Source organism: Amblyomma americanum, chromosome 1, assembly GCF_052857255.1.
Source record: "Amblyomma americanum isolate KBUSLIRL-KWMA chromosome 1, ASM5285725v1, whole genome shotgun sequence".
Lineage (NCBI taxonomy): Eukaryota > Metazoa > Arthropoda > Arachnida > Ixodida > Ixodidae > Amblyomma > Amblyomma americanum.
This window is the reverse complement of record NC_135497.1, coordinates 16,346,131-16,373,874: the sequence shown is the minus strand read 5'-3', so window position 1 is coordinate 16,373,874 and position 27,744 is coordinate 16,346,131. Positions and strand designations below refer to the sequence as shown.

General features: G+C 47.5%; 1 protein-coding gene across 1 annotated transcript in view; it reads left to right on the top strand.

Moving 5' to 3' along the window:
- Nucleotides 1-1,808: 1,808 nt before the first annotated feature.
- The window catches only part of sli (slit guidance ligand), a 408,240-nt gene continuing 382,304 nt past the window's right edge, over nt 1,809-27,744 (top strand). Inside the window, exon 1 of the mRNA XM_077643187.1 lies at nt 1,809-2,052. Coding sequence (XP_077499313.1) covers nt 1,886-2,052 — 167 coding nt within the window. The 5' untranslated portion in view covers nt 1,809-1,885. The remainder of the gene's footprint in view (nt 2,053-27,744) is intronic.

Sequence of the window (27,744 nt, the reverse complement as noted above, 5' to 3'; positions counted from 1 at the left end):
AACAGAGGTGAGCAATGAGGATGATGGGTATATACATACAGGTGAGAGAGGTGAAAGTTCGCGCACCACGGTATTTCGTTCCTGCCCGCCCTCAGTAGGTATCATACAATTTTCATGAATCCCCGATCTCCTCTGTTGTGCAATAAGACTGCGTTTCAGTATTTTTACTCTTCTTGCGGTCCATTAATGACCTCTCGAATATTATCACATCTAAGATTCGCATGTATGCCGACGATTGTGTTCGATAAGGCAATGCCCATTCCTCTGAGAATCATTACCACCTTAACGAATCACTTACCACATTTTGCGAACGGTGGAACACTGCAAAATTAGCATTATTTTTCGGAAATCTGTTGCCATGATAATTTCCTATTCATCTAAAAGCCTGCCGTCAGAAAGTATGTTTGAACATAAGTACTTGGGTATTATAATTGTTACTAACTTATCTTTGTCGTATAATAATTTAATTTGAAACAAAACCCTGATGAAATTAGGATATTTAAGACGTAGTTTAGCTCAAGCTCTAATGGAAGGTAATCTATATAGATGTATTAAGCATTAATCTGTCACTTATTGGATCACACTTTCGTTATATGGAACCCTAAAAAGCTAACGGATATTACGCAGATCAAAAGCATTTAAAAAAATAAGCCGCTCGTTTCATTTCTCACCAGTATCACCGTGATTTTTCGCCAGCTTCCGCCCTTCCTTCATTGCAGCTAACAACGTTATGAAGATTATATATAATCTTTTATATTTAATTATATAATTATATAATTATTTATAATCTTTTATAAGCATTTATAATCTTTGAAATTCTGTATTATATACGCTTATGCTCGTTATCGATTTTCGTGTACCAGTTAGATCATTCCAGCAGAGCCCGCAACCACAGGAGATTACCATGCACTCAACCTCTTCCCTTATTATGCTCGAACTGATGCATATAAATATGGTTCTTATATTTTCCCTCGTACCTTGTAGGCTTGGAAAATGCTGCCTGGCTCATTTCTTTCCCTCCTCTGAACATGTTTATTGACGCAGTTAGGCACTGATTATGGCTCATTTGAGTAATCTTACTGGATTATAAGTATTCCGCTTTGTTTAAATTCTTGTCTTTTATTACATAGTTCATTGTGCTGTATGTTTACCCGGTATTTAACGTGCACACTCCGGCTGTAGCTCCGCAAGGAGCTGCAGAACGTAAAGTAAATTAAATAATCACGGTTTGGTTGTTTATAGAAATAGCGTGACTTGAGCGCAGTTGTATCCACTTGTTGCCCTTGTTCTTCGCCCGGCTGCGATGCTTTGCTCACATTGATTAGCAACCAGTGCAACGCCTTGCTGTGTGGCGCCTTAGAAAGATAAAATAAAAAAAAATGATCAAAATGAGAGCTTCGCATACTGAATCAGATTCGAGAGGTCTAATGTATAGGCTGCGTTATCAGGAAATGTGCTCCTTGACCGCGTCTCAAATCAGCGATCAGTAAATTTTTGTGGCGCCCGGGAAATTTTTTGCGGTGGCAGCCACAGTACCTATCCTCTCCTTGGGGCCATATTTCCCAGTGCATTTGCGTGGATCAGTTCACTGATAGCAAGCGACCTGAGCGCAGTTTTTTTTTCTCGTTCAAAACGGCATCTGTCGTGCTAGGCAGCTAAGAGCCTCTACATTTTTTTACCCAGCCACCGCTCGAGATGCGCCTCCAGCGACTAGCGCACCCTAGCGTGAGCCTGTCGCGAATCGACCGCAGCGTGGGCCGCCGCGCGCGGCGCTGCCGTCTGCGCAGGCCGCGCCGCGCGACCGGTGCGCGGCGCTCTGTGCTTGTTGTGCCGCCGCGCTCGCTGAACGCCTGTCGCCGATGGTGGCCGCTTGAGCTGAGCCCGCATGGCGGCCGCGCTGCTGCTGTGCCTGTTCTTCGCGAGCAGCGCCGCCGAGGAGCCGCAGCTGTCGCGCTGCCTGGAGCCCTGCCGATGCACGGGACTCACGCTGGACTGCAGCCATCGCGGCCTGCGCGCCGTGCCGCACCCGCTGCCCCCGGACGCCCGCAGGCTGTGAGTAGTGCACGTGCGGGAGAGCTTGCTGCTGGAATGCGGCCGGACAGTCCGGTGGGCGCCGCGCTCGTTGAAGGCACCACACGTGGGGCCTCCGCGTGCCTGTTGCCTGCCTTCAGCTCGCGCGCTCCTCTGTGTGTGTATTGACAAACAGGCGTCACGTGTGCGGTGCAGTGAGCGCGTCGAACGCCTCCGTGCTCGCTCCGGGCAGCTCCGACGAATGCATACAGTTTCGCTCTATTTAGTGCAGCTGCGGAAATTTTTGACGCAAGGCTGGCCCCGTGATTCCCCCCCCCCCCATCCCCTCCCCCCCCCCCCCCTCCATTTCTGGGACCATTGGCCCTGGGTGAATTCAAGCAGCACCGAGAGCGCCTTTTTGAACGATGTCGTTTGGCGGGAGAGCCGTGATTTCTGCGCGGAGCGTCCGAGGGGCGGGATACATCGTACTTTAATTGCGCCTGGCAAGCTTCACAACTTGTTCCGGCTTTACCAGAAGGCGTTCGCTCGGCGTGCGGAGCGTCGTCTGCTTTTGCTGACCGAGTGGGCCGCTTGGACTGGCTTCCCGTCACGATGCACGAACTCGTGTCTCCGATGCCACGGCGTTCTAAGCGAAGGTCGCGCTGCCCTGTCGGGGCGAACGTTCGACGTGACTGAGCGGCCCGAAGGACGGGCGTGTCTCAGTGGCGGCACTCGGGGAGGTACGCACGAAGGGCTGGTAAGCGCCCATTTGGTCTGCGATTGGCGGTACCCCGCGAGGGCAGGCGGCTGCGCGCAGCTGCAGGCAATTGTGTGTGACAAGGAAAGCTTCTAAGGCGGCGCTATCCGGGGAGTGTTCACTCGCGTTTCTCTTGGCCATTTTTTGTTTGTTCTACTTTTAGTGTTCCGAGGCGATCACCACCAGGCTTGTGAGCGGTGGTTTAGCGATGCCGCTGGCAGTCTTCTTGTTTCTGGGCGGTAGAGTTGTACAAGTGCAGCGCATCCGCTTTCTGGAGGGCCCCCTGTACACTGCGTGCTTTGCTCTGGGATTGAACAATGCGCCCCGAACGGGCGCCACTGTGATCTCCTTCCAGTTGGAGCGAACCCGTTATCCTCGGCAATTGAAACAAATTAAGCAGTAGGCAACGTGCTTGTGCGGCAATGAGTGTTCGCCTAGCTTCATCAACTCAGAGCCTCTGCCAAACCTTGCTATAGTCCTTGGAGCCTGGTTTGGACACCGCTGCTTTTCATGCTAAGGAAGAAACGCTGCTGCGCGAAAAAAAAGGCTAGGTGGAAAACATCGTCTCCTGAGAAGAATGAGTACGACGTGATTGGACAGGATGCTGAGGGATTAATTTAATGGGCCTTCGCTAAACGCGATATATTTCTGCTGGATCAAGTTTTATGGGATGCTGTCTAAGGAAGGACAGCATACTGAAACTGGGCTCGATTTGCCGCTGTCTGTTGACAAAAACGGAATAAAGCAGAAGCGTCAATGCGGAAGGTCCACTCTACGGCAACTGAAATAGACAAGGCGACCATCACAGATGGCGCCCATTTTAACAGTAGCTCCTATTATTTTTTCATGTGTGTTTATTGCCCCAGGACATAAAGGGGAAATGGCTATGAGAATGAAGTAACGGTGATTCAAAAAAGGTTAGCCGATCGAATAATGTCTACGAGTGATGGGCGAAGCCACAATAGCTTCCTTGGATTGGCACACTGGAAGTGAAGCCGAGTGCCTGACCCGGATTCTCCTCTGCGCAGCTGAGACCGCGCGGGGGGGGGGGGGGGGGGGGGGGGGAGAGGGGGGGCTACTGCACACGGCAGGCGAGCCTGCGTGGCTTCAACTCAGGGATATGAGCTGCTGCTTCTCTGTGGTAATAATTGTGATTTGCATACTACCTCACCATCGACGAGATAAGTCCGGCTGGATGATACGTTTAAGGAGGGACGTGACAAATGTCCAATTTGGCAAAATGTCTTAATTTATATTTTTTCCTAACCCTTAGGTCTTGAACTGTCTCGTGGGGAGAAATTGTAGCGAAATAATTTTTTTTTGTGGTCGAAAATTTTCCCGACGCTTGCTTCCGGCTTAAGAGAGACATATGTCAAGATATTGATGTCAAAATCATCGGCTGCTCTGGCTGGCCGCTTGCTGTTTTAAATGTGGAATGATATAGTGGTCCTGAATCGATGAAATGACGACATAAATGTGCACGGCACACGGTAGCCAGGTTGTTGGGCAGAGTGCAGGCTGAAGCCAGCTCTGCGTCCATTTCACGTAAGTGAGCACGGTGTCCGTTTTCTCGGGAATGGAGCACAAAAGCTGCGCGGCCATTCCCACAGGCTGTGGCGTTAAAGTTTTACTCTTTACACGGGTGACACTCTCCCGCACATTTGAGTCACTGCAGTGGCCATGTAGCGCCTCAGAGGCAAACACCGACTGTGGTACTGGCGCTACAGGAACAGCTGCCTGATAGCATGCAGCCACCGCCGAGCAAGCACTCCTTGACGGAAATCTAGCTTTAGAGCGGCGCTTCGTAACACGCAGTGATCATACATGAACAACAGGGCAATCTAGTAAACAAATGAACAGACGGGCTACCTGGTAGCCGCATTAGAGGAGGCGGAAAGAAACAAAAAAGAAAAGGAAACTGCAGCCCGCGCCGAGGCTCCCCAGCCGGGGACAACACCACAGATGTTTCGAATTGGGCGGCGACCGCAGTTATTGGAACTCGTCACCAGCGGACATTGCATTGGCATCCCGCGCTCCTCGTGCGTCGAGTTTCGGTTTCGTCATTGTCTTGCGCTGCAGGGCTTTGGAGAACGACTTGGTTCGATAAATTCATTTGGCATCGTATCCGCCGTGCCCACAAACTCGCATTTGGTAATAGCCTTCAAATTTCGTCAGTTAAGATTTTCGGTTAATGTTTGTTAATTAGCCAGCTAATTACAATTTTCTCTCAATTACTGACGTCCGCCGAATTAGCTTGCTCGTGAAGAGTTCTTCTTTTTTCTCGAAAAGCATATCATTAGGACTTTTTGATAGTGTTCGCAGAAACACCCGCAATATGGGCATCATTTTAGAGAGCTTAGTTTCATGACAGCCACATCAACTGGATTTAGTTGGATCCGTAGTGCCACCGGGTACCCACCCATGACAGAGCAGGCTGAAGCTTTCCACTTGATAGATGGATCCTTGATGCAAAGAAAAATAGCTCCACAGATGCATAAAGTTGAATGGCGCAAGGGAACGAACACAGGAAGACACAGAGACAGAAAGAGCGCCTCTGTGTCTTCCTGTTTTCGTTCCCTTGCGCCATTCAACTTTATGATGAACCAACTAGCCCAACAGCAAGTACGTTCACAGATGCCCTTCCGCTATAAAAGCTATTCATCAGTATTGACAAGAACTTTGCGCTAAGATCAGAGGTCGGTCAGATATCGCGCCTGAAAATCGGCACATTTTTTTTTTTGTGCAGTCGCACGGTGTTGTCAAGACGTTCAAGTCCGGCTCTTTTCGACTTAAGTTGAAAAATGCAATTTTCAGTCGCACGAAATCGTACTTTTACGCCCGTTGATATTTTGAGTCGTAGCTCGGCCACTTGAGGGCACCAAAAACTGTACGCGTCAACAAACTCTGCAGTGCTATAGGTTCGGGATTCTGTTCTAAGCCGCCGCAGCTTCATACACATGCAGTTCGCAGCACCATTGATTGCGAAGTCCAGCAAACTACGAGGCTCTCCCCCGACGCAACCACGATGGGGACGCCTGCACAAGGTGCAAGAATTAAGGCGATTTTGCGCCAGCTCCGCCGTGCCACCATGAACACTGTCACATTGTTTGACAGGAAATGTTAATTAGTAGACGACTGAAAACTGCGCGCTCATAAAAGATGGGGAAAGCATTTCAAGCGTTCCAAGCCTTCTTGAGTGCCTAGGATGCACGTGTGGCTTGCACATCTACTTTTGCACGTGGCTTTGAAATGCATGACAAAACGTTGGAAGTAAGAACACAGGCCGAGCAAGCTGCCAAGTTCCTTCAGAGTTGACGGCTTGGAGAACTTTTGCTGGGTCAGGAAGAGACGACGTGACCTAAAATTGTCGCTTGGCGGGACTCTTTTAGATTAACATGGAGCCCCGCTTCAGTTAAGCATGTCAGCACGTGCTCCAGGCGGAGTAGATCTGGAGAGAGTTGTGATTCTCAGGGGGGGGGGGGGGGCAGCAGGGCAGGGGGGGAGAGAATTGGGGGTTAGCGCAGCCCGGTAATTGCCTCCAATGAAGGGGTCACCACAACCGGGCTTTGCTGGGGAGGGGGGGATGATAGAGTAGGGGGGAGGAGAATTTCGTGTAACTAGCACAGACACGTTTTCTACTTGAGGCTGCGTAAAAGAGTCCATCATGCCCTCGAAAGTCGCTGGGGCGTTAAAAAGTTCGAAAGGCATGGCGTTAAATTGACACATGCCATCTGGTGTCACAGAACCCGTCTTGGCACGGTCAGCGTCCGCCACAGGGACCTGGATACCCTGACCGCAGGTCTAAAGATGAAAAGAATTCCGCGCCCTGTAAGCAGTCAAGGGCGTCATGGGCAGCGGATAAACGTCTTTGCGAGTGGTCTTGTTAAGTCGGCGCAAAACCGCATTCTGCTATTTTTTTTCTTCACTCAGGGAGAGGCCCACGGACTACCAGAATTTCGCCACGCTGAAGTATGTCGTTGTGAATAATCGGCTACCGATACGCGGTACGGGCGTTGACGCAGCGACATGTGGGCTCCGGTATCGATCTCGTGGGTCACGTGTGGCCCACTCGGGTTTGAGCGAACTTGTGAGTGAAGAAGCTGGGTGCAGCAAGACCAGCAGAGACGTCGACTGTGGCTCAGAGAGTGTGGGTAGGAAGAGAACAGGAGTCGGTGCAGCGGTCGGGCACGAGCAAGGCGTCGACGAGCAGGCAGGGGCGCAGAATAGGGTTGGAGGCCGGGATCAGGCTGCAGCCGTCTTGGACACAGCGAATGGCAGAGGCAGACCGCGAGGAGAGATGCAGACGTTGGGTGCAGAGAGGCAGGAGACAGGGATGGGGACAGATGAGCACGGAGGAATCTCCACGTCTTCAGCCTAGACAGTTTGCTTCACAAAGACGAAGCGTAAGGCGAGGCACGGAACAAGTTAGGGCTCGGCACGGGCGCAGTCGATGAGTGCTTCATGGTGGGAGAGAAACTCCCAACCTAAAATGATGTGATGGGAGCATGGTGATTTTAAGGCAATATCCCGTTAAAAGCATCCAAAAAATTCACGATGCATACCTGATTCGGAACCGAGGCGCCCCGTGTGTCATCATCATCATTATTTATTAGCCCTTAAGGGTCCCGTAGGGACATTACATAAGGGGGGGGGGGGATACACAGTGTCCGATGGTCATAAATATGAAAGAGAAAGAAATTAATATAGTCAAAGAAAATGTGAAGAAGCACTCAGAAATACACACTACAGTAATAGAACGTGTCCAAACAAAGTGTTTGGTCGCTTTACAGTGCATCGTAGCTGACACCGGGTATAGGAAAGTTTTATTATTCTTGAAAATGCTCGATGAGTAGCTGCCTAAATTTGGAAGGATTAGTCTCAACAACAATGTTTTCGGGTAGGTTATTTCAGAATTCAATCGCACAAGGAAGAAAAGATTTGTTCAATGCATTGGTGGAGCCGTGCAAGCGTTGTATGCTAGAGGAAATAAATAAGCGGCGAGGTGATTGTACCAGAGTGCGCAGGAGGTTTTCCAGAAGTGCTGGAAAGTTAAAGTACAGTTTGTGGAAGAGGCACAGAATTGAAAATTTTCGACGAAGCGCTAAAGATTTCAGACCGAGAGATGATTTCATGACAGCAACACTGAGCCGAGGTTTCTACGGCGGGGTGATGAAACGTGCTGCCCCGTTTTGGATGACCTCTAGTGATTCAATCAGGTAGGCCTGGTGAGGGTTCCATATTGTTGAGCCGTATCCAAGTTAGCTGCGAATATCTGTTACATATGCTAGTTCTCGTTTGCGTGAAATATGCATGAATTTGCATTTTGAATCAGCAGTCCGTCCATAGACCTGCTAACCAAAGGGACAACCTATCTGGAAAAGAAGTAATCTTTCCTTCCTTAGAACATTTCGAACCTGTAACCTAATATTTTAACCACTTATCTCTTTTACTGCATTTTACGGAACCTCCAAGCCTTAAGATTCATTAGCCGCCGCAGTGGCTCAGTGCTTATGGCGATCGGCTGCTGACCCGAAATACGCGGGCTCGATCCCGGCCGCGGTGGTCGAATTTCGATAGAGGCGAAATTCTAGAGGCCCGTGTGCTGTGCGATGTCAGTGCACGTTAAAGAACCCGAGGTGGTCGAAATTTCCGGAGCCCTTCACTACGGCGTCCCTCATAGCCTGAGTCGCTTTGGGACGTTAAACCCCCATAAACCAGAAACCTAAGATTCACGGTCCGTTTTTCGCCACATATCTTGTGTCCAGTTTTCATTTGTCACTCTGCGAACAGTCTCATACCATTTATGTAATTTTACTAGTACCTGGGGCACCTCAAGGGCATTATTGCATTGTCCGTTGTAGAAATTTCATCACTTTTACGAATTGTATAATTTTGTCACTTTTGTTCGGCCCTTTACACCGCCCATGACGTTGATTGATCAGGTGGTAACTCGCCTCAAAACTACGTATTGTGCTCGCATCTTCGAATAAACTTGAATTGTTAGTCAGCACCTGTGCCGTTCGTCTCTACCTCGTCCTGTGTTTGCGCTGTTCTCTTTTTTTTGTCAGTCACGATGTAAGAACGACGAATTCTATGGTGTATACAGACCGTGAATGATAAACCTGGCTGTGCAGGCGGCCTAAGGCGAGATGTGCTGCGCATTAGTTGTATGAAGCGAGAAACCAGATAGCGGCGTCTTCACTTTGCGGAGTATGCAGTACAGTTTCTCACACATCGCAGATACAGCAGCGCCAGTTTCTGCAAGGGCCAAGGCGGTGAAGCCCTCCACAGAAGCGTCGAGCACATTCGCAGGGGGCGAACGAGGCCTTAAACTTGTCGCTGAATGCGCAGTTTCTTGCCTCAGGAACTGCGGCAACTTGTTTTCCTGAGGCGTATACGGGAATGACGACGCAGCGGCAGCGCACGGGCGGCGATCGGATGCATCAAACTTCTCGGGAGGCAACAGACGTGGCGGGGGCTGTGGCGCCGCGTATACGCTCGTGGGTCACCCGCGGGTGGCGACGACAGTGACGCGCAACGGGAGCTGACACGCATAATAAGTAGGAAGGTTGTCATTGGCGCGCCAAGGGTTCACGCGAGCAGGAGGCGGCCAGGTGGAAAGGCAGGCGTCGGCTCGGGGTCTTCGGACGTCGTCGGCGTACGTGAGCTGCGCCGCAGCAGAGCCTGCGGACGAACAGGTCGTAGTGCTTCGGATACATGCTCGCGAGTCGCAGTATGAAGGGTCGGAGGCATTTTGTAGGGAGGTCCCTGAACGCAGTGAACAAGTGACAGCTATTGAGCCACCGCCTCACGCACAAAGTTTTTGATCCGGTCAAGCAGCGAGCTGTTAGAGGCCGGCACAGCTAGGCTGGAAAGCCTGTCAGGCTGCACAGAGGGTGATGACACCAAAATGCGCGTCTTGCAGAGCTCGCCGTAGCTTTGGCACAGGGTGAATATGTCGGCAACGGTAGCGGGGTTCCGGGCGATAAGCATAAGCTTCGATGCCTTTCAGAACGTGATTGATCCGATCGTCCGCCTTGGACATAGGCGAGTCCACAGGTTGGCTACATCCTCGATATAACTGGTGAACGATTCACCCTGGGCTCTTACTCACATGCGCCGTTCAGCGCGCAGCTTGAGCACGGCAGGGGTGCCCAAAGGCCGACCAGGTGGCGAAGTCTGGTTCGTGGTTTCTGTACGTCCGACAAGTAAAACACCGCGTTGTTTAGCCCACCGGTTGTGGCCGCTTACCCGCTCGTAGGAGGCGAGCCAATCCTCCACGCTAAAAGGAGGATAGGGGCTCCGCTGTCAGAGAGCCCCAGTGATAACGACTGGCGTAGGGGCGGATGGCTGGCTTGCGTCGGCGGACATAGCTGATGGGACGGTTCTGCTGCGAAGCTGCATGCAGAAAACGTAGGCCAAAGGCTGTACCCAGCACCTCCAACAAATTGTAACATAATTTACAGGGAAAACAGCCCGAGGAGAGCTGGCCAAAATGGCGGTCCGAGCATCAACACAACGGTCTCGCGCTGGCGATGCAGCTACTGCCAATCTTCCTTTTTATACATGCAATACACGAAGAATTGAAGTGATTTTTAACTATGGCCAACTTAATTAAAAGCAGGTACTGATGGCTGCAGCAATACTGCAATTTTTTTTTTCTGTTAACCTGCTGAGCGCTTCGGATGAAGGTCTCTAAGGAGGGTCTTCCCGATACAAAAATGTCCTATGGGCGGCTATAGAATTTTGGCCCAGATAGCTATAAACCTTTCCTATTTCTATCTATAGCTGTCTATACAGGCTGATATATTTTTCTATAGAGAGCTTAAGACAATTGTATGGTTCCAAAGCTATAGCTTTAGTGCCATAGATTTTTCAATAGCTGGCAATAAGCACCGCTATGGGTGCTTATAGACGTTCATAAAAGGCCATAGACGGACATAGCATTTTCGACAGACGCCCATAGGACGTTTTTGTATGGGCCTATTAGACCATTTTACTAAAGGCAAGCTGGGGAAGAGAGAAATACTCTTCAACCCCATGCATTGGGCATCAGCAGCCATTTCCGTTTCCGCCAGTTCATTGTTGCCAGTCTCGAGTTGCATGTGCAGTCGCGCGCTTTATGCGCTGCAGAGCAGGCTGTTTCGTTTTGCGTTTAAAAGATTTCTATCCCTTTATCAATGCCGTTCTCACTGGCAAGGTTGTCGGGACAGCACTGCGTGATCGTGGACTGCACAACTTGTAGGAGCGGATCACCGACAGCCCGCGCAGGAAGCATGTGAGGGCAGTTTCATTGCGGTTGCGACATGTTTCGGTTGCACTGCTTTCCTGCCAACCTAGTTAAATCGCAACTAGGCCTCTAGCATAACAAGAATATTCTTGGGTATGTTCTATAAATTTCGTGAATGGCAAGCGCACGCAATAAAATCCGGTACCCATGTTGAACCTGGGATACAGGCGCTGGGCAACAGATTTTTCTACTTTTATCGCACCGCGCATTGTTCAAATTATTTCGATATCTTGAAATTACTGTGGCCATGTCGTAACAGCGATTGCAAATTTACCTCCGTTCTGGTGTTAAATTTGACTTGGTTATTAGTAATATGGTCGCAGTGCCGCAATACGACTTTAACCCATTGTGGGCAGGTTCGCAAACGCAAACTCTCTTTTTACGTTGCAGTAGCGAGATAAGCAAAATATGAGGACTGCAAATTTTTGACCACTTTCTGATGTTATCCACGAATTCGACATCTTATAGCGGATGTGTATAGGATGACACACCTGGAAAAGATTAATTAAATATTGTGCAGTGAATGTAACTTTTTATACGGGACAACACACGCATAATCTTGGCATTAGTGGGCGTTGCCGCAGACACTGAAACGTTTGTAACCTGACTTGAGTCCCAGTGCTCGTTCCTCGTCAACGTCTGCTGCTCAGATCAGGACGAGATGCAAAAATTCCCGTCAGATGGACTAGTCAAATCACCAGCCCAGCACTGTGGCATAGCCCTTGAAGTAAAAGGCACAGCGTATGTTTTTATTTCCAGTGGGACGGGGCGACAAACTAGAAAATCTATGAACGATACGCATGCGACGTAACCTGCTTTACTGGAAACTCTTTCACGCAACATTAGGTTTGTCAAAGGCACATAGGCAGATATGTATTACATGAAATAAGCCGCTCGTGCTGTCTGGGTCATCACTGTACAGAGCGCTGGAGCAGTCTGCACCACGCAGTCAATAGTGAAATTAAAAAGCAGTCCTTTGCGGGCAAATTGCTCGCGCCCACCTTGCTTGCAGGTTCATGTGGCTGTACTTCCGCGCAAACGTAGGCTTTAAAATTTGGATGCTGCGACGAGGTGTCGACTTCTATGCAAGGGAGGACACCGCTTCTATACAAGGGTGACGCAGACTGTACTGCGTGGTGGTCAATGCGCGATGCAGGTGTTATGCCGTAGTACATCGTGTGATCGGTAGCTCCGCATGCTGTTCCTTCGTTGAGCACCACAGTTGCATTCAAAATTTGTGTTCTACAAATGTTAAAACAGACATTTCGGTACTAAGTGGCTCGTACTGCTGCTTGCAACTGCTTCTGCTATGCAGCACTACGGCTCTTACTCGGATGATGTGGTTTGTTGGCTCACGTTTGCACAAAACCAGCTGTATTTGCAGTCAGGACACCGCAAAACACGCTGCCGGGCACTGTTCACAAGCAACGCGCAGTAGCCGCTGCACCAACGCCGTACTCAGTCCAAGATGGCGCCAGTGCAGGCTTTTAGGTTTGGCTCTCACGGGCCGCGACCAGCAAAACAAGATCAGCAAGACTGTGACGACCAGTCATCCAAAGTAACATCGTATATAGGTTGCGCTTTGCCGTCGTTGAAGCGAGATGATTCATGACGAAAGAGCACATCCCTTAACTAAGGTGCTTTCGATCGGTTTCAAGCTGGCGGCTCTCGCTTCTAAGTAGGCTGCTATATTTACATGCTTTGTGCGCGATGTTCCAATTTTCAAGGATTTTTTCAAAGTCCTCTGTGCAAACTTGCGAAATTTTCTTGCGGATGGTACCGCACTGCGTGCGATAGCGTTCTTTTGATGTGCACTCCGGACCGTCTGCTACACTAAATACACAATACCTTCCACGATTGCGCCAGAGCAAGATGTGATGGGTCGCGGTGCAACAAAAATATTATGGCAAATAAAGGGGACAAGTGCAAGAAGGCGGCACCAAATTATGCTCCCGGTGCCCCAGTGCCAATGATGTTTACCTCCAAGCCGCAACGGCTATAACTGCCCCAGAGTAGATTTTTACAGCATCAACTGTTAAGAGCTCTTACCCCAATTTTGCGGTGTTGTTGCCGACTTTCGTACCGCAAGTAGCCACGCTGATTGCAACCATCCTGTGAGCTTTTGAAAGCTAAGGCTGCTGATGAGCCACTTCTGCTCCAGTGTACGGTAGGGTAAGGGTGCGGGCTAGTGGTGTTTCATGGAGGCACGTATTCAAGGGGGGGGAGAGGGCCGAGGGGGCCTTCCCCCCCAAATCGCGCTCACCCCCCCCCCCAGCAGTGTTATTGATAGGCATGGGCCCTGCCCTCACCCCTACGCTGTCTTCGCCCTATACAGCTGCCTCGGGCCCCTCCCGAAAAAAAATTTTTGGCTACGTGCCTGGTTCCATGATATAAGTATGCCAGCGCAGCACAGCAAAGCACACAATGAAGGTACGATGACACACAATCGCTGAACTTCCAACTGACACTTAATAGTGAAACACTACATATATACCTGATCGCCCCCTTACTCCTCCACCAAAAAAAATATCAAACATCCTAGCGGGTTACATTAAATAAATGCAATTCTGCATTTGTTAGAGCGATCGAAGGTTCACGCAGTTTTCAAGCAGCCGGCCATCTTGGCAGCCTCCACAATCTCGCGCACTATCTGGATTACAACTGTTCTGTAATCAGCTGACACTCGGACCAGATAGTGCGCGAGATACCTAGAGAAGAACCTAGCTGCCCTTGTTCATGGGACTAGAAGAGCATTTTGTATGCATTTGCTGGCAGGGCACCAAGACGTGTGGTACTTGGCATTTACTTTTTGCATACCTGTTGCACATTCATTGAAATGGGTGGTGAGAACATTTGTACATGGCGATCCTTATATTACACAGCAAAAGCACTTTCTTCATGGTGGCTATTGCAGTATAAGACGTTTAAATACCAAACGTATATAATTAATTATGAAAACATGAGAAAGCATGTTACGAGTCTGTGAGCATCTTTATCCTGCAGACCAATGTAACCAAGGTAAGTCAAATTCACACACAAGCCCAGTGCTCTTGGTAGCTCTTTTAACATTCCAGAAGACGTGGCAGTATTTTGGAAATCCAAATCGAGCCGTCAAAAGTGATCCTCTGCTAAGTGAATTTCTTGCTGTTATCAACCACAAAATCATAGCAGGAGAGTACAGTGAAAACCATTTGCCCCTGGACCTGGTGAAAGTACTTATGCATTGCTCTAAGCACCACATTGATAAGGTAGGGTGCCGTATTCACTGCATTTTCTGGTTCATCGCCCCGTTCCTTGGCAGCTGAGAGGGTCTTAACTTCAAGGAGACCAAAATCTCCTCCCTCCTCTACAACACGGTCAGGCGTTGCACCAAGAACAGGAACACAAGTGTTCACGCACGACCCTGAACAGTAAACCTTAACTGGCACCTTTCTCTTCTCAGTGTAGCGCTGCACGGCTGCGTCTTCATTCTTTAAACCATCAACCATGTCTGCATCTGGCTAGAGCCGAACAGCCTCTTGAAAAACTTCTCGTCTACTGGCTTCTGCCGTGACACCACATCTCTGAAGTGTGAAGCAGTCAGGCGTTTGGTTCTCTCGAAGCACCATGCTGTCGAACCGCTTTTGCATCCTTGTCACTTGCTGAAGGGTCCATGATTCTTCTTAAGTTAGCTCACAGGAGCTGAACTTGTGCCCATCTAGCACATGCTCAATCTACAGAGTTTGCACCAGCAACTTGATTGTCATCTGGCTATGAGCCTCCTCTTGAACGGCTCTTTTCACTGGTTCGGACAGAAAGCTGTTGTCCGCCAGTCTTGCATAGCGTGGTGTTTGGAATATTTTTCAGTGTCTGGTGCTGCCTCTTAATATTGTCTTTCTGTCATTCTCAAACTGTGGTTTCTTCAGTCAGATGCCTGCCAGATTTCATTGGCATGTTTCACAAAACGTAGTGAGAACTCTCGTCTGTGCACGTTGGCCTTCTTAATCCCAGTACCCCATGCTCTGGGTCCGTCTGTACACGACCGTGTTTTTGCACATAGGCTGACCAAGAGCGCTTCAGTTCTAACAGAAACCATAATAATGCGATTACTTTATTACAAAAACCTGCAGCTCCAGCCCGGCAATTGCCGGTTCCTTCAACCACAGTCCCATTTGGTGAGAGCACAGAAGTAGTGTTATATGATTTCGCCAAAGATAACAATGCTTGCACAGTTGCTTTAACAAAAGTGGACCTGTCAGCCTTCCAGCCAAGAACATTTTGGAGCTTCTCTGATTATAACGTCCTGCATCCGTTTACAGTATGCTTCTGAGCACCATATGCATTCTGATGCGCCAAGATTGCTTGCTCTGAGTAGCCATCCGGCACCTCTTTTAACTGCTTCGTTCATGGCCCTTTCGGCAACCTTGACTGAAGAGGCAGTGCATTATGAATGGCTTGTAGCGGTACCTGCAACATGATCGTAAGAAAGTGTTAAATTCTTTTTTGGTACTTCACATATGAACACAGCATGGAAGCATATAAAAAGATAGCTGATCACGGAATGAGCAATACGATCCTGAAATAAAGTGTTCATACGTCATGTCTCTTTACTACTAATTGCTCACTTGTGGCCAGCATGCTTGAGAAGGAACGCTAAATCGGTTTCGTTTACTACGCGTGGCTTTGAAAATTGTTACACCAGGACGGGCTCGGTACACCACTGACTTAAAAAATGTGGCCGCCCTAGTTCGCATCTATGGCTTTCGGCTTGGCCAAAACATTCTTGCGTGCGCGTTACTTGAGGCCACCGAGACTCGTGCACATTTTGCCTGCGTCTAGCTGCACTCTGAGGTGGTGAGAAATCGACGCCGAGGGTGAGAAAGTACGAGCAATCGTTTTACAGTGCCCGTTTTACGCTGTCCGTTTTACGGTGCTATGCACAGCTGGACAGAATGTAGACGTTGCTGGCTCTGCTTTGAAGTTACTGCGTGCTATTCAAACACTGTTGACAAGATAGCGCTATCTCAACTGCTGATTAAACAGGTATTTCTTGCGACATATACATTGTTGGACATATGCCCTGTACGTTTCTTTCTGCGATAAAGACGTGGGTTCGATCCCGACCGCGGCGGTTGCATTTCTATGGAGGCGAAATTCTCGAGGCCCTGGTACTGTGCGATAGTAGTGCACGTTAAACAGCCCTATGTTTTCGAAATTATCCGGAGCCCTCCACTACGGTGTCCTTGATAACCTGAGTCGCTGTGGGACGTTAAACCCCGTAAAGAAACGAACAATGCTGGACCACTATCCCGTTTTCCGGTCCGTTAATGGTGAGTGTGGTATTCACGAATTATAGAGATTATTGTCAAGGACAATATTTGAACTTAGAGTTGCAGACGTGCCACGTATATATTGAGCTAGACTATATTGAACTAGAATATATTGTGAGAATGATAAGGAGAAGGAAGCATGCGTGTTTGAGTTTCGAGAGATGAAAACGTAACGATTACCTAGAAAGCTTGCTTGAACTACCTTGTGAGCACAAGTTAAAACTCAGAATTGCGAAACAACAGTACTTTCAAACGCTGTGCGCTAAAATGCAGAAACACCGCAAAATTTTTTTGCCACTATATAGAACGTAGTGCGGACCAGATTCGGCCCGAATAGGTGGAATTATTTGTAGTCATCAAATCGTCTCGGATGACACGAAAAAGCAACTTGTTTTAGTAATTACTATCCAACTGGGTTCTCGCCTAAGGATACACAGAATGCAGCCAGCAACAGCACACAAGTTATGCACCGTTAATGCAGCTAGTTGAAATAAGTCCAAAAGAGATTGCAGCGCTACTACAGAATTCAGATGAATCAAAGGCATGCGGTCCGCACTACATACCCCCCCCCCCCCCTTTTTCTAGAGCAACGTTTTCATCCTATTTCACAGAATCTGAACTTTATACATGCACGAACTTTCGATACAGGTCTTTTAACAGGCGACTGGAAAATAGCAGGCGTAGTTCCAATTCATAAAGACGGATCAAGAAAGGTCTCGCATTACAGGCCTCCTTCCTTAACATCTATTGGGTGCAAAGTTCTTGATCACATCTTATGCACAGATGCAATGAATCACGTGGTAAAGATTGACTTATTAATAAAGAAACGGTGCGGGTTACGCAAGGGGTTAACATTTACTACGCAACTTGTTAAATTTTAACATGAGCTTGGATCTGAAGTTCACAACGGAGGGCAGACACACCATATATTTTGGATATTCGGAAAGCGTTTGATGCTGTGCCGCACCCACTTCTGCTCTATGAGCTAAAAATGTTCAACTTGGACAGAACATGGATTCAAAATTATTTGCTCGTCTGCTCTTGAATGGTAAGTGTAGAGATTTTATTGAATTAGTATCAGGACTCCCACAGAAATCGGTCCTGGAACCATCCTCTTCTTAATTTATATATTTCGCTCGATATTTCTTCGAGCATACGTCTGTTTGCAGATGACTGCGTTATGCGGAGAAAACACTAAGTAATTTTGTTCAATTCCAAACTGACTTAACGCTTACCCACGCTTGGTGTTCCAGGTGGCAAATGTATTTGAATATGGAAAAGTGCGCTCACCTTTGTTTCTCTGGGAAACAGCAAGATTCGAGCTCAGGATCACATAAACGATAAATTGTTAAGTGAGAGGTATACGCACAAATACCTCGGTGTTATAATTTCCAATGCCTGGGCATGGAGTGGTCAATACCTGGCTGGCTTCTCGCGAAGATCAGCTCGGCGTGGTGTGGCAGGCGGCGCTCATTTTGAGTAGTCGATTTCTGGTCTGAAAGTGCTCTTCTACTACTACTACTACTACTACTACCACTACCACTACTACTATTATTGTCGGTCGTGTGGTTACCAGAGGTGGCATGACGCTGAATTTCAGAAGAAGCAAACTTGCACGCAGCCATACCCAAAGAAAGCGTCTTTCGTGTTCTGTGTTAGACATGTCACGGAATGCGCGTTTATTATTATTCTACCCTGCACAGAATCGCTGACAAAGTGGAAAAAATTGACAACAAGCTAGTCAGGTTCGTCTTGGGCAGGTATGGAGAAAATATGTACAGGAGTGAAAAAAATTGGTCAAGGAGGAGGAGGAGGAGAAGGAAAGGCAAGGAGGTTAACCGGAAGAATAACCGGTTTGCTGCACGGGTGGAAAGGGGTGAGGGGATTGAAAGACGAAGGAGAATAGAGAGTAGTAGGAAATTGAAGTCACTATGCGAAGTCACGGCGTTCGGTACACTCACAGCCTATCGTGCAGGCCAGAAGTCTTCAAAAAGCGGAGCAGTGCCTTGGGAGGCTTTCACCGCCGACGATCGCCGCGGCCAGTGGCCGAGAATCTTCATTTCCGTCAATGGACGCGGATCTAGACGCTCCAGAGCACGGCAGAGAGACTGCCTTTCGGCGCTGTAGGCAGGGCATTCACAAAGAATGTGGGCTATAGCTTCATCACACCCGCAGATGGCAGATGCAGGGTTATCAGCCATGCTGATTAGGAAGGAGGAATGCTTGGTGAAAGCTACACCAAGCCACAGGCGACTCAGCAAAGTTGCTTCACGTCGTGGTAGGCCGGATGGAAGCCGGAGCTTCAGATCTGGATCCAAGGTTTTCAAACGCGAATTCGAAAATTGGTCTGAATTCCACGCGGTAAACGTGAGGTCCCGCGCCAGTGGTCGAAGCCTACCCGCTGCGTCGACTCTCGAGATGGGGATAGACACGCAATCACCCTCATGGTGAGCAGTTCGCGCGGCCCGCGTCCGCGTGGTGGTTGCCTGTAATGCCGATGTGTCCAGGCAGCCATCGGTAGACAATATCGTGCACTTTATTGATGGCGGTGTGGTGGAGCTCTCGGATTTCGGCGACCAGTGGTTCATGGGACCCATGACGAAGAGCAGATTGTAACGCTTGGAGGGCTGCCTTTGAATCCGTGAAAACAGACCATTGCTGGGGCGTTTCTTCACGTATATGCTCAATGGCGACACGAATAGCACTAAGTTCTGCACCAGTCGATGAAGTCCGATGTGATGTTTTCACTTAACTATGGTACTTACGGAGATGACCACAGAGGTCGAAAAACTGGAATGGGTCACTGAGCCATCGGTGTATACGTGCAGTCGGTGTCCGTGTTTCTCATGCGAATATTCTAGTGGTCTGTTTTAATGCCGTCGACGGTAGATCAGCCTTCTTTTTGATGCCCGGTATAGAAATAAGCACACGAGGTTGGTGCAGATTCCATAATGGAGAAGACGCTCTGCAGCAATCCGAGAGAGGTGACGAATATGCGCTCTCAGGGCTTCGATTGTGAAGTAGGCAGTGACTGGATTCTCCTGAGCGATTACTACTGTTGCGGGTGTAGACGCGCATTTTGGCAATCCTAGGCACGTCCGGAGAGCTTGAGCGTGAACACTTTGTAGACACCCTATGTTCGCTTTCCTCTAATTTCCTAATGCAGGGATACTGTACCGAAGGAATCCCATGAATAATGCGGTGTAGAGCTGGAGCATCGAGTGCACTGATGCTCCCCACGACTTCCCTCCGAGAAAGGAGAGAACGTGAACGATCGATGTCATTTGCCTTTTCATGTACGAGACATGTGGCCTCCATGTTAGATTGCGATCGATGATTACTCCAAGGAAGCGATGGCTTCTTTCGTAGGGTATTGTTGAGCCATTTATGCGTACGGGACAATGGGACATGCTCTTGCGTGTAAAGGCAACAAGGCAAAATTTTTCAGCAGAAATCTCAAGGACTTGCAGGTGGAGGTAGACCGCAAGAATGCTTGCCGCCTATTGAAGCCTTGCTCGAACTTGTCGTCGCGTAACTGCTGATGCCCAGATACAAATATCGCCCAAAGAGCTTCAACTGGGCCTAGTTGGAAATGCATCCTTAAAGGTATTGGTGAGCGCTACCAAAGTACAGAAAGGGACGAACACACAGGACAAGCGCTTAAAAGCGCTTGCCCTGTGTGTTCGTCACTTTCTGTACTTTGGTAGCGCTCACCAATACCTTCAAGGAAATATCGTCCGCATAGACTGAGACTCGTGCCGACCGTGATAGTACATCGATAAGGCCGACAAGCGCGAGATTGAAAAGCGTTGGGTTGAGTACTCCTCCTTGTGGGACCCCACGGGAAGTGTAATGGGATGATGTTGGTCTGTCCTCAGTCTGCGTAAGTAGTGATCTGTTGGATAGATAACTGCGTATCCAGCATAAAATGCGACCACCAAGTTCTGCAGCTTCAGAGAGTCCAGAATAGCTTGATGAGTGACGTTATCATATGCCGCTTTGACATCTAGAAACAACGCCGCTGTCAAGCGCTTCAGCTGCTTCTGATATTGAACTGATGGCACCAGGTCAATCACGCTATCAGTAGACGAACGTCCATGCCGAAACGCGGACATTACATCTGGGAATATTTGGTAGCGCTCCAATACCATTCAATTCGCGTAAGTACCATCCTTTCCATGAGTTTTCCCACGCAACTAGCCAGTGCGATTGAACGGTATTAGGTCAAACGGCGATTTTCCGGGTTTAAGGACTGGAACCAGACGACTTGATTTCCACGCGTCCGGAACTGCACCCGCCCTGCATGATGAGTTGAAATGGTCTAAAAGAGCACGTCGAGCCTCCTGACCGAGGTTTGAAAGTTCAGAGTATGTTACTCCCGGCGATGAAGACCGTCTCCAATGAGGTCTCTTTTTGCCAGCTAGGAACACAAAAAAAATGGAGGTGATTATGGAAAACTACGCTCCTTGGAGGGTAGTCGCCAGATCTATAAAATTCTTTTACAACGACGTCGACGCGTGGCATTCTCACCATTTCATAAAAAAATCTCAGTGCATACAGTGGAAGCTTCCATAATAAGCCAGAATAGATTGCGAAAAAATATGGCACCAACGCCTACCCAAGCCTTCATCGCCCATGACAGTACATGTCAGCCGTTTTTGAGTGCAGATGCTCGAAGTTTTTTTCTTCATACTCGGAGCGCTAGAAACTGCAGCTATGGCGATATCGCTCTCACAAAACTTTCCAAATGAAACGACATATCTTCACACACGTGCCCTCGTACATCTGATAATGACCATGGTTCCTAATGCCAGGCAGATACGCCGCCTCGAGTACTGGTGCTGCGCAGAAGAGCTGACCCGTCTTCGCGCACATTTTACGAGTTGGCTGTTTGATAACGCCGGGTCAGGACATAACTTCAAACCCTTCTAGGATGGCTTCTTATGTGAGCGACTTAGTTGACACAGCAGAAGTGGACGGCTGTTCATTAAATGATTCTCGCCAGTGCTTGAACTGCATACATTTTAACCTGAGATCGGGCCGGAATAAGAACGGCGACCTCGAGGTTTTCTTTAGCATGGCCAATATCAGATTTAATGTAGTGATGTTTTCAGGAACATAATTGGATTTTGAAGATGATGTGGTTAAAATACCTTGCTACAAACCTTATTTTGTTAACCGTGCAAGGTAAACGCGGAGGCGGTGTATCTATGCTAATTTCCAATGACATCGAGTGCGAATTGCTCCCCGAGTTTTCCTGCTCTACTCCTAACTTCGAGGTGCTTGCATTAAAATCGCGAAAATACACATGTACATGTTATCGCCCGCCATCCGGGGATGTATCTTCATTTTTCACCTTTATATATTCACTTTTAGAATTTGTCAACGCTCAAAAATGTCATATAATATTAGGTGGCGATTTCAATATTAATTTTCTTGCCGAAAATTGTACAAAGATGATATTTGAATCTCTTTTGAACACCCACTCTTGTCGAAATGTGATAATGTCACCTACAAGATTGAGTGAAGGTTCACAAACACTCCTTGATCTTTTTATAACAAACTTTGAAACCAGTCGTACGAAATCTGGTGTCATCAATTACTGTTTAATAGATCACCTTCCGATTTTCATTTCAGTGTATAATGGGTTCCGAGCTATTGTGAAATCTGAGCCGCCTTTGTCTCGCTCGCAAATCAATCCACGCACTTTATCGAGATTCTGATAATTTGCGGATGCAAATTATCGGAAGTGAGCTGCGGAAGTGAGCTGTAATGATGTGCTCTGTGAACATAACGCTTATATAGCCTATGATACGTTTGTGAAGATATTATTATCATTGTATAAAACCTGCTTTCCCCAGAAAACATGTAGTTCAAAGAAAGTCCGTAAGCCATATTTAACGTCTGAACTCCTTAACCTAATAAAAAAGCGTGACCGGCTCTTTCGGAAGTTTATCAACAACAGATGCCCTGAGGCTCTCAAATTAAGCGTTTAAACCCATAGAAATCATGTCACCAAATAACTTCGTGCAGCTAGAAATCGTTATCACTATAATCTTCTAACTTCCTCGAATCAGGAATCTCGTGGCGTCTGGCGCAGGTTAAACCAAATTTTTGGCAAATCTCCAGAGATGCTTACAAAACTAAATAATGGCGTAGAAATTTCAGGGAAGGATTTAGCTCATACATTCAATTACCGTTTTCTTTCTCTAACCTCAGTGTCGTCCGGTGGAGACTACCTGTCTTTCACGAAACGTTCCTTCCAACAAACTGCGTTTCTTGAGCCAGTCTCGGAATCTGAAATATTAACCACATTTGCCAGTTTGAAAAAGAGCCCGTCCACTGACATAATGGGTCTTCAAGTAAAGCCTATAAACTATGTTGTTGACCCAACTGCACACATCTTGGCGCATATATTTAACATTTGCCTTTTTTCTGGGGTGTTTCCTCGGAGCATGCAATGTGCAAAAGTCACGGCAGTATATAAAAAGGCGACAAGAACAACGTGTCTAATTACCGTCCGATTTCAATACTCCCCGTTTTTTCTAAGGGACTCGAAAAATGCATTCTTAAAAGGTTAACTTCTTTTACTGATCGCTACATCTTAGCTCCCGCATAGTATGGTTTTAGAAAAAATCGATCCACTGACTAGCGCTCCTTGCTCAGAAAGAACTCATCCTTGAAAATTTTGAAAACAAAAACATGGTCCTTGGTATCTTCCTTGATTTTACAAAAGCTTTCGATTATATTAACCACAGTATACTTCTACAAAACTTGGAGCATTATAGTATTCGCGGTATTGCCCACAAGTTAATTTCGTGTTACCTTCAATACCGATCCCAATGCGTTGTTATAAATGGACAGACACTCTTCTGTCGTCAAACCGGTTAAGCTAGGTACTCCGCAAGGGAGCAACCTAGGTACTTTTCTATTTATTTTATATATAAACGACATAGTTAACATTGACCCTAGTGCTAAGTACATAATTTATGCTGACGACACAAGCTTATTTTTTCCAGGTAGTTCTGGTGCGCATTTGGCTTGCCATGCTAAGTGAACACTTAGCCTCGTTAGTACCTGGGCAGCAAGAAATGAATTAAAATTAAATATTGCAAAAACCAAGGCTATTATATTCCATCCAACTAGTAAAGTTTATGTATTACCGCCAATTGTCATTGACTTTCTAAAGCTATAGGTCTCACGCGCCGTCCTTGTTTCATGTTTCCAAGAGCAGTTAATATCATGCTTTACAACTCCTTATTTTCATCATGTCTTAATTATGGCGCACTTGTTTCGGGAACTACTACTAAAGACAATATTCATGAGCTCCATTTGCTACAAAAACATGCCATCCGCATTATATGCAAATCACCCTATTTAAGTCACACGCAGGAGACGTACAAGCTGGTAAATATTGGCAGCGTAGAATCTATGTATGACTACAGACTTTATAAGCAATACAGATTAGAAAGAACTATAGGGAATGACGCCTTGAAGTTACTGGCAAATCTTGAAAAACACGCCTATATACCTAATGCACAACCCAGATGAATGGAAATTGAGCAAATGCCGTACAGGATATCGAAGACAAATGTTAAAATTTAGACTACGAATATTGCTGAATGATTTCGCCAGGGACAGAAATACAAATTTTGACTCTGTTTCATTGAAGAGCCTGCGTAATAAATATGTATAGGACTGAAATATCACCACGTTTTAAATTTTGAAACTGTTTGCACATTTACTTTTTCCTTTCTATTTCCTTTTTTTGCTGTGTTCTTTATTGCTGATGTCTTTGGATCATGTATGTATAGGTAAACATATATACGCTTCACCATGTAAACTAATAATTACATTACAATGCACTTTATTTTCATATATGCTCATGTTTGACTTGTGTTTGTATTCTCCTATCGCACCAATTTTGTTATTTATTTTTAACCACTGCAGCATGTAGCTGCACACTGCTTGCCATGTACTGGAGTACGGGCCTTACTTAGTCAAGCCTTCTGGCTTTTGGCCGTGCTCCAATCATCCCTGAGATGTTGAATAAACATTGTATTGTATTGTATTATATTGTCTGCAACCAGTCATGACGGCGTCTAGTTCTTCCATGGAAAAAAGGTCCATTCGCGAATCCCTAGATCTAGGCACTTTGCAGCAATTCGGAGTTGTGCATGGGTTCCTGGGACCTGCTATTCTTGCGCAAAAGTCTTCACCAGTCTCCGCTTCGCTACGTCCTTAGTGAAGTGCGAGAGACTTGAAGGGTTGGAGCTGATGAGATGTTTGTAGACCACGCACCGCACTCCAGATGCGTGATAGAGGCTTTCGAGGGTCCAGTGATCCACAGAATGCCTTCCAACGTTTAGCCTGCAAGATTTGAATTCTGCGTTGGATTTTCTTCTGCGTGCGCCTTGCATCCCTTAAGTCGAGCAGCGACTTTGTGCGCCTGTGTTCTCTCGGCTTTTCGTCGAAGTGATCGGAGGGTCAAATGTTTAGGAGAATCCCCCAAGGTGGAGTATATTTGTAATAAGCCCCTCCATAAGCTTGCCGGCCTGGTTAGCTTAGTTGGTAGAGAGATTGCTCCGGTGAACCTCGGTTCCCGGGTTCGAACCCCGGACCACGACGAATTTTTTCGTTAACTACGAAGTTTCTGAGAAAGCTGTATAGCTTTCCTTCGTAGCCGTGTGCCTGCGCTTGGGTGGATGTCAGTGAGTAATTACTTCCTTATTAGTGAAAAAAATTGCACTATGACCAGACATCTGAGGCGACAATTATGCGAAAGCAGTTGTATTTCCCCTCGATTCAGGATCATCAACCTCACTTCGCTGGCTGCAGGACAAAGGCCTCTACCATGTCCCTCCAATTGACCCTCTCCTGTGCCAACTGCGGCCACCCTATCCCCACAAACTTCTTAATCTCATCCGCCGACACAACTTTCTGACGCCCCCAGCTACACTAGCCTCCTCTTGGTGTCCAGTCCGTTAAAGACCATAGGCTATCCTGCCGGATCTTTGTAGCCTTCAAAATGCACCCCACCCCATTCTTAGTGTTCTGTTATTTCACTCTTGTGGTCCGGATCTGCGGTCATTGCGTGCCCTAAGTAGATGAATTCCCTCACCATTTCCAGTGCCTGGCTTATTTAACGAATGCCATCACCTTCAAATCGTCTCCGCGGCGAAGGTTTTCACGGAGCCAGTAAACTGCACTCACTGCCTCTCGATCGAGTCTTATTCCGGACGCAAAAAGCTCGGCTGCTTTCCCAGCAAAGAAGCGCATCAATCGGGATCTTTAGTAAATTCTCCTGGCCATTCGTTCTAGGCGTGAAACTTGCCGTGAAAATGAAGACAATCGCGAGAGACAAGACACAAGCGCGGAAAACTGAGTTCTCGAAATAACGCGCAAATGACAGAGACAGAGAGACAGGCAGACACAGACAGGCAGACACAGACAGGCAGACACAGACAGGCAGACACAGACAGGCAGACACAGACAGGCAGACACAGACAGACAGACACGGACGGACGGACGGACGGACGGACGGATGGACGGACAGCACTTTATTCATATCGATTTTCATACAGAGTAAATCAGGCATACCAAAGCCTCACAGGGAGTAGCAGCGCCTGGCAGGCAGCGAACCTTGGCAAAACAAAAAATGGAGACGTTGCAACGAACTTGACAAAAAAAAAACAACACAGCCAGACAAATATAGAGACAGAACTATTATAACGTTAAGAGAGATGACAGTAATTTGAAATTAAGACAGTGTCATTAAATGAAATAATGATGAGGCAGGAAGCAACGCAAAGAGGTACCGCAATTTTTTTTCACTGTGTATTCAGTTTTCATGCGGAATACACTGGCAAACTATTGAAACAGGCAGGTTCACAGTATTGGAGTGTGCGCTTTCCGTACCAGGTTGAGGAGCGGGGAATGCAGTAGCGGTACTTTGGTCTTAAATCAGGTACAGGAACATATGGAATGGTGAACTGACTGCGCCAGAAATGTTTAAACATAGTTTCAGTTAACAAAGCATTAAAACTTGGAAGCTCAAAGGCGCAGTAAGGCTCTCACTTGTGGTTGTACACCTCAACCGCGCCGTGAGAGAAGGAAGGAAGAGGTGCCCTACCTCCAGAATAATCTCTAACCACTGAGCCAACGCGGCGAGCATTAATGAAGTGACAGCTGTAAAGATCTGTTGTGGCAGCTGGCAGCGAAAAATGTGAATTGCTCGAAAAGGTGGTCACGCCAGACGTGAAGCGGCGGATTTGAAAATGATTAAAACATTATAAAGCTCTTGATGAAACGGCCGGAACATGACTAATGGAAAGTAAACGAAAGACACTGAAAAAAGTAGGCGTAATTACTCGGCAATGAATCGTGGGACCCTTCGATTGCGAGTTAGACCACTGCCCATCGGACACGCCGGCACGTTCGTCATCATCATCATCAGCCTGACTACGCCCACTGCAGGGCAAAGCTCTTTCGCATGTCTCTCCAATTAACCCTGTCTTTTGGCAGGTGAGGCCGCCTATTCCCGCAAACTTCTTAATCTAATCCGCCCTTCTAACCTTCTGCCGCCCCCTGCTACGCTTGCTTTCTCTTGGAATCCACTCCGTTACCCTTAAGGACCAGCGGTTATCTTGCCTTCGCATTACATGCCCTGCCCAAGCCCATTTCTTCCTCTTGATTTCGACCAAGATGTCTTTAACCCGCTTGTTCCCTCACCGACTCTGCCCGCTTCCGGTCTCATAACATTATGCCTATCATTCTTCTTTCCATGGATTGCTGTGTTCTCCTTAACTTAAGCTGAACCGTTTTCTATAACCGGTAATACATAACAGCGCGACAGACGGGACAGAGAAGGGACACAACACAGAGCGCTGACTCACAACTAAAACATTTATAGGCCACTAGCCAGTATAAATACTGCCCTGGTGGCCGGAAAAGATACAAGCATGCTTGACTTGCGTGACATTCAAAATCGCCAATGCATCAGGTACGTGTCACCAGGCAAGTGTCATGCGTGGGAAATAATGTCACCGCTACAGCATACACATGTTAACATTCACAATCAAGTTAACGATTTTTTTTTATCTGACAGCGCTACAGAGGGAGTACTAATACATTGGTCTGAGGTCCTAGCTATCAGGTGGGCGTCCAATATTTCCCTTGCTAGTGAGCCGCGGTTCTCAGCAATCACAGATCATTCCTTATAGAGTGGAAAACAGACTTTAGTGTCGTCATCGTCTTCCTCGTCTTCGTCGTCTTTGCAGTGTCTGCAGTGTTTTGCTACGTGGCTTGTGATGGCGACACGAAAGAATTGTATTCGTGCTCCTTTAATCTTTCGTTAACACATCTGCCAGTTTTTCCGA